General features: G+C 31.8%; 1 protein-coding gene across 1 annotated transcript; it reads left to right on the plus strand.

Annotated features, from left to right (window-relative positions):
- Nucleotides 1-15,044: 15,044 nt before the first annotated feature.
- On the plus strand, nucleotides 15,045-17,002 carry LOC137816453 (allene oxide synthase 1, chloroplastic). The gene has a single exon (XM_068619591.1). It carries the CDS (start codon nucleotides 15,301-15,303, stop codon nucleotides 16,855-16,857), a length of 1,557 nt encoding a protein of 518 aa, XP_068475692.1. The 5' UTR covers nucleotides 15,045-15,300; the 3' UTR covers nucleotides 16,858-17,002.
- The last annotated feature ends 221 nt before the right edge of the window (nucleotides 17,003-17,223 follow it).

A 17,223-nucleotide genomic window follows, 5' to 3' on the forward strand; every position in this document is an offset into this window, starting at 1 on the left:
ATTAAAATATTATACTTAAAATTGAAATAATTTTTTATGGAACTTAAATTCAAACAAATGCATTTATTTTTATTTTTTAAATGTATAGAATTGAAGTGAAACAAATTTGTCCCCTTTAAAATATAGATGAGGTGAAATGAGTAGCATTTTGTTTTGGGTTGGAAGGAAACAATAATTTAGAAGACACTGCAAAGCAAAGAACAGAGATGCCATGGTCAACCACAGGTCACGTCAAGTACGAAAGAGATAGGATAATAAGATGTTTGCAATTTCAAATGTATAATTTTTTTTATACATGTATTTTATTATTACAGTATTTACATTTTTACTTGTTTATTAAACAGAAATTATATTATGTGCAATTCATCTAAACTTTATTTTCAACATGGTTGCTCAAGGATTATGGAGAAATTAGTTTAAGTTTAATTTTTTTTATAAAATTAGTTTCTAAAATGAGAATGATATACAACACTTTTGGTTGAAGTGATATTTGTCAGTATTATTATAAGTGATGTAATAGATTCAATAATTTTTTTAAGATAAATTTTAATATATTACAAAATGTTTAAGGTAAAGATTGTTATAAATATAAATATTGTCATTAAATTTGAGAAAATAATTATATCTTAAAAATTAAAAGCATTCAAATATACATTAAAAAATCAAATAATAAAAAAGTTTAGTCTTGTTGATTTAATAGAATGTGTGAGTATTATAAATGGTATTAAAATTTGACTCATTTCTTAAATAAAAATTAATTCATTCCTTTGATAAATGTTATACAACTATAATAGTTAAAAAATAACAAGTGTTGGATTTGTGATAATTTTAACATTAATCTCTAAAACTATAGATTATTGAATGAAAATAAAAGCGTTGGATTTTGTATTTATTTAGTGGATCATTTAATGGTAGTGTTGGTTGATAGGTTTCATATCCACAATCATGTGATAGAAGATAATATTATTAAATGATAGTTATATTAGTAAGTTGAAATTTATGTTATTATGTCTTTTTGTCTTCTATGCTAAAATTGGGCACTATAATCTTCTAGGATCATTGCTGCACGAATCAAAACTTGGTGTTTCCTTTTATAAAGACTATATTATCAGCAATCCACGTGTTGATATTTTGGTTTAACAATTAATTGAACTATAATCAATCCGTCTTTTTGTTTAGCAGTAAAAACTGTAACTATGATTAATGAAGAAGAAAATTTAAATATTGTTCAAACACGTGATTAAAGAAATATGAATTTATGTTTACATAGTATGGTCTTCTTTACATGTAGAAATTGAAGACAAAAATTATAAATAAATTGATATCCTCTAAGTGAAAAATAATGAACAATTAGTTTTACCTTTTAAATGGTGTGTTTGTATCAGACACATGTATTGTATATCGACACTTGTGCGATACTTGTAGGATATGTATCACTGAAATGTCAAATTCAAAAAATATTTATTCTATCACGATTCTAACACAATTTTGTTAACTCTCGGACTCAGACTTACAGCGTCTTACTCCTTGGATATTTTGGTATGAAATTTTTACCAGACATTTGTCATTGTGTCTATTGAGTTTTGGCTTAGATTTGAGTCCCAAATTCGTCTCACAAGATTTGCAATAAATTTTTTATTCATCACTGTCAAGGTTGAAAGAAAGGTTTGTTTGTGTGGGTAACTGTTTGATTTTTTTCCTAGGTGAATACTCATCCGTTTGACTTGAAATTTTTCGCTTTTTGTCCCAAATTCAGACGAGATTCTTACCTAAAATTTTAGGGAAAAACTATTCCTGAAATTTTTTTCAAAAATTTTGTGCAAACCAAGGTATCCTTTACCGAAACTTGCAAAATTTCGTCATACTTTCTGCAATTTTATTCTGGGTCCGTAGAAAAAATTCACACAAGTACTTTCATATGTTGTTTGCACCTAGGTAAGGAGACATGTCCATAAACGAAATCACAAAAAGAAGATACAAGGACGAAAAGATAGGACGTTTTGTTTTCGGAAAACCAGTTTTGTTCACTCTTGGTTTGGGACTTACTACATCTTACTCCTTGGATATTTTGGTATAAAAATTTTACCAGACATTCGTCATTGTGTCTATTGAGTTTTGGCTGAGATTTGAGCACCAAATTCGTCCCACAAGATTTTCAATAAATTTTTTATTCATCACTTCCAGGGCTGAAAGGAAGGTCCGTTTGTGTTTGAAACTGTTTGATTTTTTTCCTAGGTGAATACTCATTTGTTTGACCTGAAATTTGTTGCGTTTTGTTCCAAATTCAGTCAAGATTCTTACATGCAATTTCAGGAAAAAACTATTTTGGGAGAATTTTTCACAAATTTTGTGCAAACAAAGGCTATCCTCTACTGAAACTTGCGAAATTTTCCCATACTTTCTGCAATTTTATTTTGGGTCCGTATTGCGTTGAAAAAAATTCACTCAAGTACTTTCATATGTTGTTTGCACCTAGGTAAGGAGACAAGTTCATAAACAAATGACAAAAAGAAGATACAGGGAGGAAAAGCTAGGATGTTTTGTTTTCGGAAAACCAGTTTTATTCACTCTCGGTCTGAGACTCATTGCGCCTTAATCCTTGGGTATTTTGGTATGAAATTTTTACCAGACATTCGTCATTATGTCTATTGAGTTTTGACTGAGATTTGAGTCCCAAATTCATCCCACAAAATTTTCAATAAACTTTTATTCATCACTGCCAGGGCTGAAAGGAAGGTCTGTTTGTTTGTGAAACTGTTTGATTTATTTCCTAAGTGAATATTCATCCGTTGGACCTAAAATTTATCAAGTTTTTTCGCAAATTCAGTCGAGATTCTTACCTGGAATTTTAGGAAAAAACTATTTCGGAAGAATTTTTCAGAAATTTTGTGCAAACCAAGACTATCCTCTAGCGAAACTTGTGAAATTTCGTCCTACGTTCTGCAATTTTATTCTGGGTCCGTATTGCGTAGAAAAAATTCACACAAGTACTTACATATGTTGTTTGCACCCAGGTAAGGAGGCAGGTCCATAAACAAATCACAAAAAGAAGATACGGGGAAGAAATGCGAGGACGTTTTATTTTCAGAAAACCAGTTTTGTTCACTCTTGGTCAGAGATTTACTACTCCTTACTCCTTGCGTATTTTGGTCTGAAATTTTTACCAGACATTCGTCATTGTGTCTATTGAGTTTTGGTTGAGATTTGAGCCCCAAATTCGTTCCACAATATTTGCAATGGTTTTTTTCATCACTGTCATGGCTGAAAGGAATGTTTGTTTGTGTGCGAAACTGTTTTATTTTTTCCCTAGGTGATTAGTAATCCAGTTGACCCGAAATTTGTCGCGTTTTGTCGCAAATTCAGTTGAGATTCTTACCTGGAATTTTAGGAAAAAACTATTTCGGTAGAATTTTTTACAAATTTTGTGCAAATCAAGGCTATCCTTTACCGAAACTTGTGAAATTTCGCCCTACATTCTGCAATTTTATTTTGGGTCCGTATTGCGTTGAAAAAAATTCACACAAGTACTTTCATATGTTGTTTGCCCCCAGGTAAGCAGGCAGGTCCATAAACAAATCCCAAAAAAAGGATACAGTGAAGAAATGCGAGGACGTTTTGTTTTTGGAAAACTAGTATTGTTCACTCTTGGTCTGAAATTTACTCCTCCTTACTCCTTGGGTATTTTGGTTTTGAATTTTCATTGTGTCTATTGAGTTTTGGCTAAGATTTGAGCCCCAAATTCGTCCCACAAGATTTGCAATAAACTTTTTATTCATCACTGCCAGAGCTGAAAGGCAGGTTTATATGTATGTGAAACTGTTTGCTTTTTTTTCTAGGTGAATACTCATTTGTTTGAGCAAAAAATTTGTCGTGTTTTGTCCCAAATTCAGTAGAGATTCTTACCCGAAATTTCAGGAAAAAAATATTTCGGTAGAATTTTTCAGAATTTTTTTGCAAACCAAGACTATCCTCGACCGAAACTTGTGAAATTTCGCCCTACTTTCTGCAATTTTATTATGGGTTCGTATTGCGTTGAAAAAATTCACACAATTACTTTCATATGTTTTTTGCACCCATGTAAGGAGGCAGGTTCATAAACAAATCACAAAAAGATTATACGGGGAGGAGAAGCGATGATGTTTTGTTTTCGAAAAACCACTTTCGTTCACTTTCAGTCTTGGATTTACTGCGCCTTATTCCTTGGGTATTTTGGTATGAATTTTTTTACCAGACATTCATCATTCTGTCTATTGAGTTTTGGCTAAGATTTGAGCCCCAAATTCGTCCTACAAGATTTGCAATAAACTTTTTATTCATCACTGCCAGGGCTAAAAGGAAGGTCTGTTTGTTTGTGAAACTGTTTGATTTTTTTCTTAGGTGAATACTCATTTGTTTTACCTGAAATTTATCGTGTTTTGTCCCAAATTAAATCGAGATTCTTACCTGCAATTTCAGGAAAACACTATTTCGGAAAAAAAATTTAGAATTTTTTTCATACAAAGGTTATCCTCTACTGAAACTTGCAAAATTTCGCCATACTTTCTGCAATTTTATTCTAAGTCCGTATTGCGTTGAAAAAATTAACACAAGTACTTTCATATGTTGTTTGCACCCAGGTAAGGTGGCAGATCTATAAACAAATAAAAAAAAAGATACGGGGAAGAAAAGCCAAGACGTTTTGTTTTCGGAAAACCAGTTTTGTTCACTCTCGGTTTGAGATTTACTACGCCTTACTACTTGGGTATTTTGGTATGAAATTTTTACCAGACATTCGTCATTGTGTCTATTGAGTTTTGGCTGAAATTTGAGCCCTAAATTCGTTCTACAAGATTTGCAATAAACTTTTTATTCATCACTGCCAGGGCTGAAAGGAAGGTCCGTTTGTATGTGAAACTGTTTGATTTTTTTCCTAGGTAAATACTCATTTGTTTGAGCAAAAAATTTGTCGTGTTTTGTCCCAAATTCAGTCGAGATTCTTACTTGGAATTTCATGAAAAAACTATTTCGGGTGAATTTTTCAGATTTTTTTTTCAAACATGCCTATAACGAAACTTTTGAAATTCCGCCATAAACAAATCAGAAAAAGAAGATCCGGGGAAAAAAGCAAGAACGTTTTGTTTTCGGAGAACCAGTTTTGTTCACCATCGGTCTGGGACTTAGTACGCCTTACTCCTTGGGTATTTCTATATGAAATTTTTACCAGATATTTGTCACTAAGTCTATTGATTTTGGCTGAGATTTAAGCCCTGGATTCGTTCCACAAGATTGGAAACAAATTTTTTATTCATCACAGTCAGGGGTGAAAGGAAGGTTCGCTTGTGCAGGAAAATATTTAATTTTTTTCGTGGGTGAATACTCATCCATTTGATAATAAATTTGTCCGAAATTCAGTGGAAATTCTTAGGTTGAATTTCAGAAAAAAAAAAAAAAAAACTATTTTGGGAGAATTTTTCAGAAATTTTTTTCAAACCAAGGCTATCCTCTACCAAAACTTGTGAAATTTCGCCCCAATTCCTGCAATTTTATTGTGGGTTTGTATTGTGCTGAAAAGATTCATACAAGTACTTTCATATGTTGTTTGCACCCAGGTAAGGTGGAAAGTCCATAAAACATCACAAAAAGAAGATACGGGGAAGAAAAGCCATGAAGTTTTGTTTTCGAAAAACCAATTTTGTTCACCCTCGGTTTGGGACTTACTACGCCTTACTCCTTGGGTATTTTGGTCTGAAATTTTTACCAGACGTTCGTCAGTGTGTCTGTTGAGTTTTGGCTCAGATTTGAGCCCCAGATTCGTCCCACGAGATTGGCAATAAATTTTTTATTAATCACTGCCAGAGCTGAAAGGAAGGTTCGTTTGTGTGTGAAACTATTTGATTTTTTTTCGTGGATGAATACTCATCCGTTTGACCTGAAATTTGTGGCGTTTTGTCCCAAATTCAGTGGAGATTCTTAAGTGGAATTTCAGGAAAAAACTCTTTCGGAAGAATTTTTCTGAAATTTTTTTCAAACCAAGGCTATACTAAAACTTGTGAAATTTCGTCCTATATTCTGCAATTACATTCTGGGTTCGTATTGCGCTAAAAAAATTCACACAGGTACTTTCATATGTTGTTTGCACCCAGGTAAGGAGGCACTTCCGTAAAAAAATAACAAAAAGAAGATACAGGGAAGAAAAGCCAGGACATTTTGTTTTCGAAAAACCAGTTTTGTTCACTCTCGGTCTTTGACTTATTACGCCTTACTCCTTGGGTATTTTGGTCTGAAATTTTTACCAGACGTTCGCCAGTGTGTCTGTTGAGTTTTGGCTGCGATTTGAGCCCCAGATACGTCCCACGAGATTGGCAATAAATTTTTTAATCAACACTGCCAGGGCTAAAAGGAAGGTTCGTTTGTGTGCGAAACTGTTTGATTTATTTCGTGGGTGAATACTCATCCGTTTGACCTGAAATTTGTGGCGTTTTGTCCCAAATTCAGTGTAGATTCTTAAATGCAATTTTAGGAAAAAACTATTTCCGGAGAATTTTTCAGAAATTTTGTGCAAACCAAGGCTATCCTCTACCAAAACAACTGAAATTTCGCCCTACTTTCTGCAATTTTATTATGGGTTCGTATTGCGCTGAAAAAATTCACACGAGTACTTTCATATGTTGTTTGCACTCAGGTAAGGAGGCACATCCATAAAGAAATCACAAAAAGAAGATACGAAGAAGAAAAGCCAGGACGTTTTATTTTTGGAAAACCAGTTTTGTTCACTCTCGGCCTGGGACTTACTACGCCTTACTCATCGGGTATTTTGGTCTGAAATTTTTACCAGACGTTCGATAGTGTGTCTATTGAGTTTTGAATGAGATTTGAGCCCCTGATTCGTCCCACGAGATTGACAATAAATTTTTTATTCATCACTGCCAGGGCTGAAAGGAAGGTTCGTTTGTGTGCGAAACTGTTTGATTTTTTTCGTGGGTGAATACTCATCCGTTTGACCTGAAATTTGTGGCGTTTTGTGCCAAATTCAGTGGAGATTCTTAGGTGGAATTTCAGGAAAAAAACTATTTCCGGAGTTGTTTTCAGAAATTTTGTGCAAACCAAGGCTATCCTCTACCAAAACTTGTGAAATTTCGCCCTACTTTCTGCAATTTTATTCTAGGTCCGTATTGCGCTGAAAAAATTCACACGAGTACTTTCATATGTTGTTTGCACCCAGGTAAGGAGGCACGTCCGTAAAAAAAACACAAAAAGAAGATACGGGGAAGAAAAGCCAAGACGTTTTGTTTTCGAAAACCAGTTTTGTTCACTCTCGGCCTGGGACTTACTACGCCTTACACCTTGGGTATTTTGGTCTGAAAGTTTTACCAGATGTTCGCCAGTTTGTCTGTTTGATTTTGGCTGAGATTTGAGCCCCAGATTCGTTCCACGAGATTGGCAATAAATTTTTTATTCATCACTGCCAGGGCTGAAAGGAAGGTTCGTTTGTGTGCGAAACTGTTTGATTTTTTTCGTGGGTGAATACTCATCCGTTTGACCTGAAATTTGTGACGTTTTGTCCCAAATTCAGTGGAGATTCTTACGTGGAATTACAGGAAAAAACTATTTCCGGAGAATTTTTCAGAAATTTTATGCAAACCAAGGCTATCCATTACCAAAACTTGTGAAATTTCGCCTTATTTTCTGCAATTTTATTCTGGGTCCGTATTGCTCTGAAAAAATTCACACGAGTACTTTCATATGTTGTTTGCATTCAGGTATGGAGGCACGTCCATAAACAAATCACAAAAAGAAGATACGGGGAAGAAAAGCCAAGACGTTTTGTTTTCGGAATACCAGTTTTGTTCACTCTGGGTCTGGGACTTACTACGCCTTACTCCTTGGGTATTTTGGTCTGAAATTTTACCAGACGTTCGTCAGTGTGTCTGTTGAGTTTTGGCTGAGATTTGAGCCCCAGATTCGTCCCACGAGATTGGCAATAAATTTTTTATTCATCACTGCCAGAGCTGAAAGGAATGTTTGTTTGTGTGCGAAACTGTTTGATTTTTTTCGTGGGTGAATACTCATCCGTTTGACCTGAAATTTGTGGCGTTTTGTCCTAAATTCAATGGAGTATCTTACGTGGAATTACAGGAAAAAACTATTTCCGGAGAATTTTTCAGAAATTTTGTTCAAACCATGGCTATCCTCTACCAAAACTTGTGAAATTTCGCCTTACTTTCTGCAATTTTATTCTGGGTCCGTATTGTGCTTAAAAAAAACCAGGTAAGTAAACAAATTAAAAAAAAAAGATACGGGAAAGTATAAATAAAATAATAAGATTTTATGTATCATTTCTCTTTCTCTTTATCGTTTTTACTTTGCGTTTTAATAGAAAGAATCACTATAAAAATATTTTTAAACAAGTGAATTTGTTAAACAAATTGTTACATTTATTATAAGAAAGTATAAACATAGTAGGTTTTGTGGTATTGCAATTCTGTAAGCATTATTTATAAGTGTAATTTGTTTAGTTTATGTATTTAGAAAATATATCTATATGTTTTTTTAATCTCTCTGCACCACTTGGTATGTCTGTATAAAAGTTGGATACCCCTAAAATGTTTCACTTTAATTAATTAATTTTATTTTTTATTGAAAAAAAAACATTTAATATATCTCATTAGACACCTTTCTTATTGAGAAGTAGTTGACCGAATGTCTATTCTATAAAACTATTGTTTTAACTATCATAATTAAACAATATTTACAAAAATTATAGAAAGAATTCAATCTTGTTTTTTCGTTTTTTTAATATGTTTTCTACAATTAAAAATAAAATAAATTTTTATTTATTATCAAATTGATATTCAATATTAGATTTTAATCGCAAAATACTTTCACAAAACTTCTGAAAGTGAAGTAAATACTGTTATTTCAGTAAATAAATTTGCATAATCTCACATATTTAATCATGGAATTAGTGTTTATAATTTTTAAAATTAGCAAGTAATTGATTTATTTTGATTATGAATAGTGGAAGATGAAAGAGTGAATGAAAAGCACATGTGAAAGAACATGGAAATCTATGGATGGACTATAGTATTTTGACTTGTGAATGTTATAAAATAAGTAATATATACACAAATAATAACATACTTTATATTGGGAAAATATATTAATTAAAATGAGATGGATTGACTTTGAAGCTAAAGATTAAGTTAAGATATTGGCTTTTGATTTGTGAGAATACAAAGCACTTTTTTTCACACTTTCACGTCACAAACAGAGCAACATCTGATACAACAAAAGCTCAATCTTTGCACTAAACTCTTTTTTAGGTTAAATTACCAATTATAGATTTCTTAAACTCAGAAACTACAAAACAAAGAGTCCAAATATTTCAAACCTAAATTTTAAGTATGGTTCAAAGAAACTATTAATACAAAATTAGATGACTAGATATAAATATAAAAAATATATTTTATCTATTTTTTAAACTGTCAATAAATGGATTTAAGTCTAATTCAATCTCATTAAATCGATTTGTAAGGTGAGATTTGCACCTACTAATAAATAATGAAATATTTTATTCTATAATCGATGTGAGATTTTCAACACCCCTTACACCGAGACTACCAACTCTTGCATGAAAATTTATGTTATGAGTAGTTCGATAACGGTCTGATAACAGGTAACACGATAGACTCAACAAACTCTCACTATGATAGACTTTAAATGACTCTGATACCATGTCAAGAAATGAACTTTAAACTTAACTCACCGCATAAATTTAACTTATAAGATAAGATTTGTATTTACTTATAAAAATAAAATATACTAATTTCTTAATCGGTAGAAAACTTTATCCTTAACTTACACCTCATTTTGATTACAACTTTTACCTCAAACTTTTAACATTTTCAGAAGCACTTTTTCTTATCGTTCAAGAAAATACGTTCAAAATATGAATAAAATATTTTAAAATAAACCCATGCGTTGACCTCACTGTAAAATGCAGACCAAGTTATTTACTACGACTAGTAAAACCCACGTGAAGTTTGATGAGTACTTAAAAACATGGTATTAAAAAAAGAACATTGCAATGAGTAGTAAAATTGCTCAAAGAAGAAAATAAAAAAAAAAGTGCAGTTATTTTGAGTAAAGAAGTTAATGATAATTAATAAATTGTTTTAGTGCTTAATTGCCTACTCAATCCAAATCTAGGTTAGGCAAGAGCATCCTCTTACGTGCATTAAAAGAAAGAAGAAATTTATTAATTTTTGAAGATGATATAATCTTAGAAGAATAGTATATTTTTGCGACTTACTATTATAAAATTGGTTCACACCGTCACATCAATTTTGTCATTATATCATAATTATTATATATATTCGTAAGATTTCTTGTCATATATAGCTAACATTTACTACCTTGTTCTTTAAAATACATCCTTTACTTTAACTAAATTTATGAAAGAGGAGTTATACAAGATATTACGATTCAAAATACTGATTTTAAGTAAGTAAGTTCAAGTCTTTTTTTTTTTTTAATTTAAGCCATATTATATCTATAGAGATTTTTTTCATTTTATTGTATGTTAAATAAATTTAAATACTCTAAGATGATTCAAAAGATAAAAAAAAATATAAGATACCAGGAAAACAAATCCAAAAATTAAAGATTTATTTGTTTCTCAAATTTTTAAATTTCAATATTTTTACTAATCTCACTAAATCTTCCAAAACCAACGTTCATAATCAATACATTCATCACCTAAAGAACACTAATTTATTATCACTATAAAAAATTCATTAATTAACAACTAAAATTAGAGACTAAAAATAATTAGTTATTATATTAACTAAATTATATATTATTTTATCTAAATTAGTTTTTATTATTAATAAAATTTATAAAATAATTTCTAAATTAACTACCAATGTTTTAATTACAAATACTTTAGATTCTAAATTGGTATCAATTAATCTTTTAGAAACTAGTTTAAAATTTAAATTATTAGTAACTAAAACTTTGGTAAGTAATGGTTAGATACTAATTTAAAAATTATTTTATAAATTTTTATTAATAATAGAAATTATTTTAGATATCAATAATTTTTTTAATTTTTAAAATAGTCTTAAATTTAATTTAATAATATTTAATTATTTTAATCTCTAAAATTAATTAGAATTTGGTGATTTTATTGTAATGTACCTAAAGACAACCCATTACTTAAGTATAATACTTAAATTTTATATTTTTGTAACACTTTAGTATAAAGTTTTTTTTTTAAAATACTTGGTGAGACATAGGTCTATCCCAAATGAGGAGGGTACTTAAGAAAATGGATAATTGTTTGTTTGAAATTAAAAATTTGAAAATTCATTAAAAAAAATGCACTAAGTATTAAAGTGAAAAAAGTATTGTTTATCTCGCAAGTGACTTGAAAAGCTAATAAATTATAGTGATATGTCTGGAAAACTGAAATTAACACGTGTGTTAGAATATTTGAATTGGAACCTTATAATTACTTTAGCAACATAAGAAATTAATAATTATTAAGTGAAATTGTAATTAATGAGAATATTAGGATAAATTAGCACGTGGGAGTTCAAAAAGACGTGTTGGCTGCTCTGACTTCCTTTTTATGATAGAATAATAAAAAAGTCTTATGTTCCCAAGTTGCACATAAAGCTATGTGCTTTCGTGTAAAACAAGATCTTCCATTTCTATTCAACTTTGGTTATAATGCTATAAATATATATCATCACCAAAAAATAATAAATGTTCTTTATCAAAATTAATAACGTGTTCATGATTTTCACATCATGATACATATTTAATGCCACTATGATAGAGTGTTCGCTATTAATTACGATTCTTTTTGGTTCATTTTAATAAATTTATTATTGACCTAATTTAGGGGAAAATAATAATTATATCATAATTATACCACACATATATATTGTAAAATTAGTAAAATCAAGTCAAGCCAAAATATATTATATGCAAATCTATGATTTAATAGATGAATTAAAATAATGATATATCATTTTTATCACTATCACTACAAAAAAAAAAATCATGAAATAGAATAATTTTTAGAAACAAAAAATAATTAATTGTTATAGTGACTAAATTAGAGATCATGTTAGAGACTAAAAAAAATTGATTTCTAAATTAGTTTTTATTATTTTTAAATTGGTGTCTAATTAACAACCGAGGTTTTTACTACCAATTATTTAGATTCTGAATTTGGTAACAAAAACCTTAGTTGCTAATTAGACACCAATTTAAAAGTCATTTAATAATAATAAAAACTAATTTAAAAACTAAAATTTTTTTAATCTCTAAAATTGTCTCTAATTTAGTCATTATAATAACTAATTATTTTTTTTTCTGAAAATTAATTTCTATTTCATAATTTTCTTGTAATGCATATTTTTTCGTAACTACACAAATAATGTTATAACTATCCAACACACTACATCACATGATATGAACAATTTATATAATAACAACCTAAATAATCTCATTAAGTTGATTATTTAACATATTAGGTTAGCTGAACCAACCTCATTTAACCTTCTACTTCTAAAATGTTATATATATATATATATATATATATATATATATATTAAGATATTTGCATTTAATTCGTTAGATAGACTTAAAAACTCTATAATTAGAAAAATATATAACCATTTTGTAAAATGAAAAGAAAAGTGGCCATGTTATTAACATCAATTCAACCATCTTCCATACACATTTTTTTTAGTATTCTTACCACAACCTACAGCCTCTGCTAAAGAGACATAAGCATTAAAATAATAAAAAATAAAAATTAGAAAATATGATTGGAGAGTGATGTTTTAATATATTATTTTTATCCATGATGAGTGAGACAAGAAAGAATATCTGAAAAAGTTTGTGAGCACTCCCATTGGAAAAACAACACTTTATGATTGGACTCACCACTTCTATGGAATGCTAATAATTCAGTTAAAGGAAATTATTGATTTATGTTTACTCCTATATATATCACACTCATATTAATTCACTAATTCCAAAATACTATTTTACTTCAATAAATAAAATATTAATTAACGCGTTAGATCGTAGTGAAAAAAGTATGGTCACCTTTTTTTTTTCTATTGTGAATGGTCATATCTTTATTGTGGTATAAGAGAGAAGTAAAAAAATTTAAGAGGATTTTTTTAAAAGATAATAACATTTAGATGATGTAATATAATATTATTATTTTTTATAAAAAGTACTTAGATGGAATTTTGGAGGAATAAGAAAGTAGTTGATTGTCAAAATATACTAATTGCATTTTGTATTTTGTACGAGTAGGTTAAAATACATGTGTTTTTACTAAAGAGAGACTCACCTCCTTGATTGTGTTATAAAAATTATTAGTTATCATTAATGGTTACTATTGACTCCACTTTTATATCAATAATAATAATATAGATTTTAATATAATTATTTCTCAATTTGCATTTTTATTTTATAAATATATCATTCTAGTTTTGTTTGGTCTTGTAGAAAGATATCTCAAGATACAAGTTATTTGAATATTTTTTTAAGGGTTGTCCAAGTATATGTGTAAGTCTCTTTGTTTACTCGATTTGAGGATGAGGCTGTGTATCGGCCTAATCTTGTCCAGTCTCATGTCAAGGTCACTAACAATATGAGTTATTTGAATATTTCTCATAGAGATTGTTTGAGAAATCTAACATTTGCGCAAACGTTGTGATATCATTAAGTCGGAGACAAGATGATCTCCCCAACCACCTATGTCCAATAATTAACCTTAACCAACCTATATTCTCGATGAAAAATCCATAAAAATCGTTTATGCATACTCCGTTTAAATTGGTGATTTTAGATATAAATATGGAGGGAGGAGAATGAAGAACCAACTTTTTTTCAAACATAAAAACTCTCTTACAACAAGCCAAAATGAGTATGCTATACTTTTTATTTATTTATTTTATTTATTTTAAGTTAGTACTTAGATAAACTCCTTGAATCACAACAATAATAAATATGCATATAGGATAAAGATGAAATGTTTTTCGTCACCATACTTATATAAATATTAATTCTCTCCCTCCAATATTACCAGTGTAAGAAAATTGTTCTTTATATATTAGATATATTACGGCTAATAAATTAATTATATAATAATGTAACTTCTTTTTACATGGTTAACCAACAATGCATTTTACAAATAAAATTATATATTTTTTCTTTTATATGATATTTTGAACCTACCACTAATTAATTTTTAAACTTTTCAAAGAAGCAATCAATTAAACACACAAATTAATTTTCAAAAGAATAATAAGAATGTCATTTCAAAGATGTGAATTCATTGGTGGCAATAGTGTTTTGAGCATTACACTTTTACAATTAAAGGATATTTGTAATTGTATACCATTTCCTCTTATTTATGTGCTCATGAGTAGGACGGCAACAAACTTTGTTCCCCCTCTTTTCTTAAACTTTTGAATCACCTCAAATACATAAATCAAAATCTAATTTATTCCTCTCCACACTCATTACAATTTTTTTAATTAAAGTAGAAAACTACCATATTGAAGTACATAACTAAAAGAAAACAATTAATTATACTTTTTATGTTAGTTAACACTACTTAACTAACCATATCCTCAATTAATAGAATTATTTGAGCTAAATTTTCACTTAATAACTTGAATAGAAATTAGTGAATGGTTTTTCATGTAATAATAGATTTTAATCTTATCTTTTCTTATAGTTTTTATTAATAGGTATAAATTAACTATGTATCATTTTTATTAATATATCAATTTTAGTATAATCTTTCTATATTTTTTTATTTTATTTTTTTTAATAATTTTTTTTATGTAATAATAATTAATTGTTGTGAGATGTGAAACACGATACCTCTTATAAAAAAAACATAATTAGTGAATGGTTTTTGCGAGGTCCCATGTTTTGTTCACATTATTTGACTAGAGATCTCTTTTGACAATAGTAAATATGTGATGACTTTGAATGTTTAAGGAAGAAAAAAAGTAGTTATTTATGAGAATTGAATTGAATTGTTAATGGGAAACGAAGTTGTTGTTGTTGTAGATAGAAAGATGGACGGAGGAGGGGACGGAGAAAGAAACAAAGAACGCAGAAATCTGAGTATGACTCAAACATTTTAAGGTCAACAAAACCGACCACTCTCTATGACGCGCACCACATTCAAACTTTCTCTATAAATAACACAACACCCAACAACTCAACACTATAAAGGGAGAACAACACAACAACAACAACATAACCAAACCCAAAATGGCATCATCCTCTTACTCCACACTCTCCTCTCCATTCCTGCAACTGGAGTTTTCCTCCGGAAGAAAAAAACAACAACGCTCTTCCATCAGAGCCTCCGTCTCGGAGAAACCATCGCCGCCACTGTCGCTCACCTCCCCGGAGCCCACCAAGCTTCCGATCCGCAAAATCCCCGGCGACTGGGGGCTGCCGGTCATCGGTCCCTGGAAGGACCGTCAAGACTATTTCTACAAGCAAGGGCGCGACGAGTTCTTCAAGTCGCGAATCCAGAAGTACCAGTCAACGGTGTTCCGCACCAACATGCCGCCGGGTCCCTTCATCACCTTCAAACCAAACGTCGTCGTTCTCCTCGACGGCAAGAGCTTCCCCGTCCTCTTCGACACCTCCAAGGTCGAGAAAAAAGATGTTTTCACCGGAACCTACATGCCCTCCACCGACCTCACCGGCGGCCACAGAGTCCTCTCCTACCTCGACCCCTCCGAGCCAAAACACGCCCTCCTCAAGCAGCTCATCTTCTTCCTCCTCAAGTCCCGAAGCCGCCACGTCATCCCGGAGTTCCACGCCTCCTACAGAGACCTCTTCCTCCAGCTCGAGTCCAACCTCGCGGAAACCGGCAAGGCCAGCTTCGGCGACGCCAACGACCAGGCCGCGTTCAACTTCCTCGCCCGGTCGCTTTTCGCCGCCAACCCCGCCGACACCAAACTGGGCCTCGACGGCCCAAAAATAGTGCAGAAATGGGTTCTGTTCCAGCTGGGCCCACTCCTCCGGTTGGGCCTCCCCCAGTTTCTAGAAGAATCCACCATTCGCACCTTCCGCCTCCCTCCCTCCCTCATCAAAAAAGACTACCAGAGACTCTACGACTTCTTCTACTCCTCTTCCACTTCCGTCCTCGACGAAGCGGAGCGATTGGGCATCACGCGCGACGAGGCTTGCCACAATCTCCTCTTCGCCACCTGCTTCAACTCCTTCGGCGGGATGAAGCTGTTCTTCCCCAACGTCATGAAGTGGATCGGACGCGCGGGGGTGACGCTCCACGCGCGGCTGGCGGAGGAGATTCGCTCCGCCGTGAGAGACGCCGGCGGGGAGATCACCATGGCGGCGATGGAGAAGATGCCTCTGATGAAGTCCGTGGTGTACGAGGCCTTCCGCATCGACCCTCCGGTGCCGCTGCAGTTCGGGAGGGCGAAGAGGGACCTCGTGATCGAGAGCCACGATCACGCGTTCGAGGTGAAGGAGGGGGACTTGCTGTTCGGGTACCAGCCGTTCGCGACCAAGGATCATAGGATCTTCGAGAGGGCCGAGGAATTTGTCGGGGACAGGTTCGTGGGAGAGGAAGGGGAGAAGCTGCTGAAACACGTGCTGTGGTCGAATGGACCTGAAACTGAATCTCCGACAGTGGGGAACAAGCAATGTGCTGGGAAGGATTTCGTGACCTTGGTCTCAAGGCTTCTTCTTGTCGAGTTTTTTCTTCGCTATGACTCCTTCGATATTCAGGTCGGAACTTCTCCGTTGGGTTCTTCCGTCACCATTACCTCCCTCAAGAGATCAAGCTTTTAGCTTCATTCTCTTTATTTATTACTATTATTTTTCCTTTCATCACCTTCCATATCTGTTAATTCTCCCACTTTCTCTTCTTCATCTTTTCTCTCTAAATTTTATAATCTTCCTGTAATTTTTACTTCCATATACCTCTTCTTCTTAATTAGGTTTCTTATTACTCTTTTTCTCACATATTTTAATCCTTATTTCACTCTTCTCCTAGGTATTTAGAAATAAATAAATATATATATATATATGTATATAATAAAAAATAATTTTTTTAATTAAATAAAATACAAAATAAGAATTTTAATGTGACTGTATAAAAAATTGGATTGTATTACTGTTTTTATCCACTAAAATTGAATCTTTTGAGTATCACAC

This window comes from Phaseolus vulgaris, chromosome 1 (assembly GCF_000499845.2).
Source record: "Phaseolus vulgaris cultivar G19833 chromosome 1, P. vulgaris v2.0, whole genome shotgun sequence".
In the NCBI taxonomy this organism is placed as follows: domain Eukaryota; kingdom Viridiplantae; phylum Streptophyta; class Magnoliopsida; order Fabales; family Fabaceae; genus Phaseolus; species Phaseolus vulgaris.

Bases quoted from the DNA above. Each gene is read 5' to 3' on its own strand.
- LOC137816453 (XM_068619591.1), top strand. From the start codon at position 15,301: ATGGCATCATCCTCTTACTCCACACTCTCCTCTCCATTCCTGCAACTG.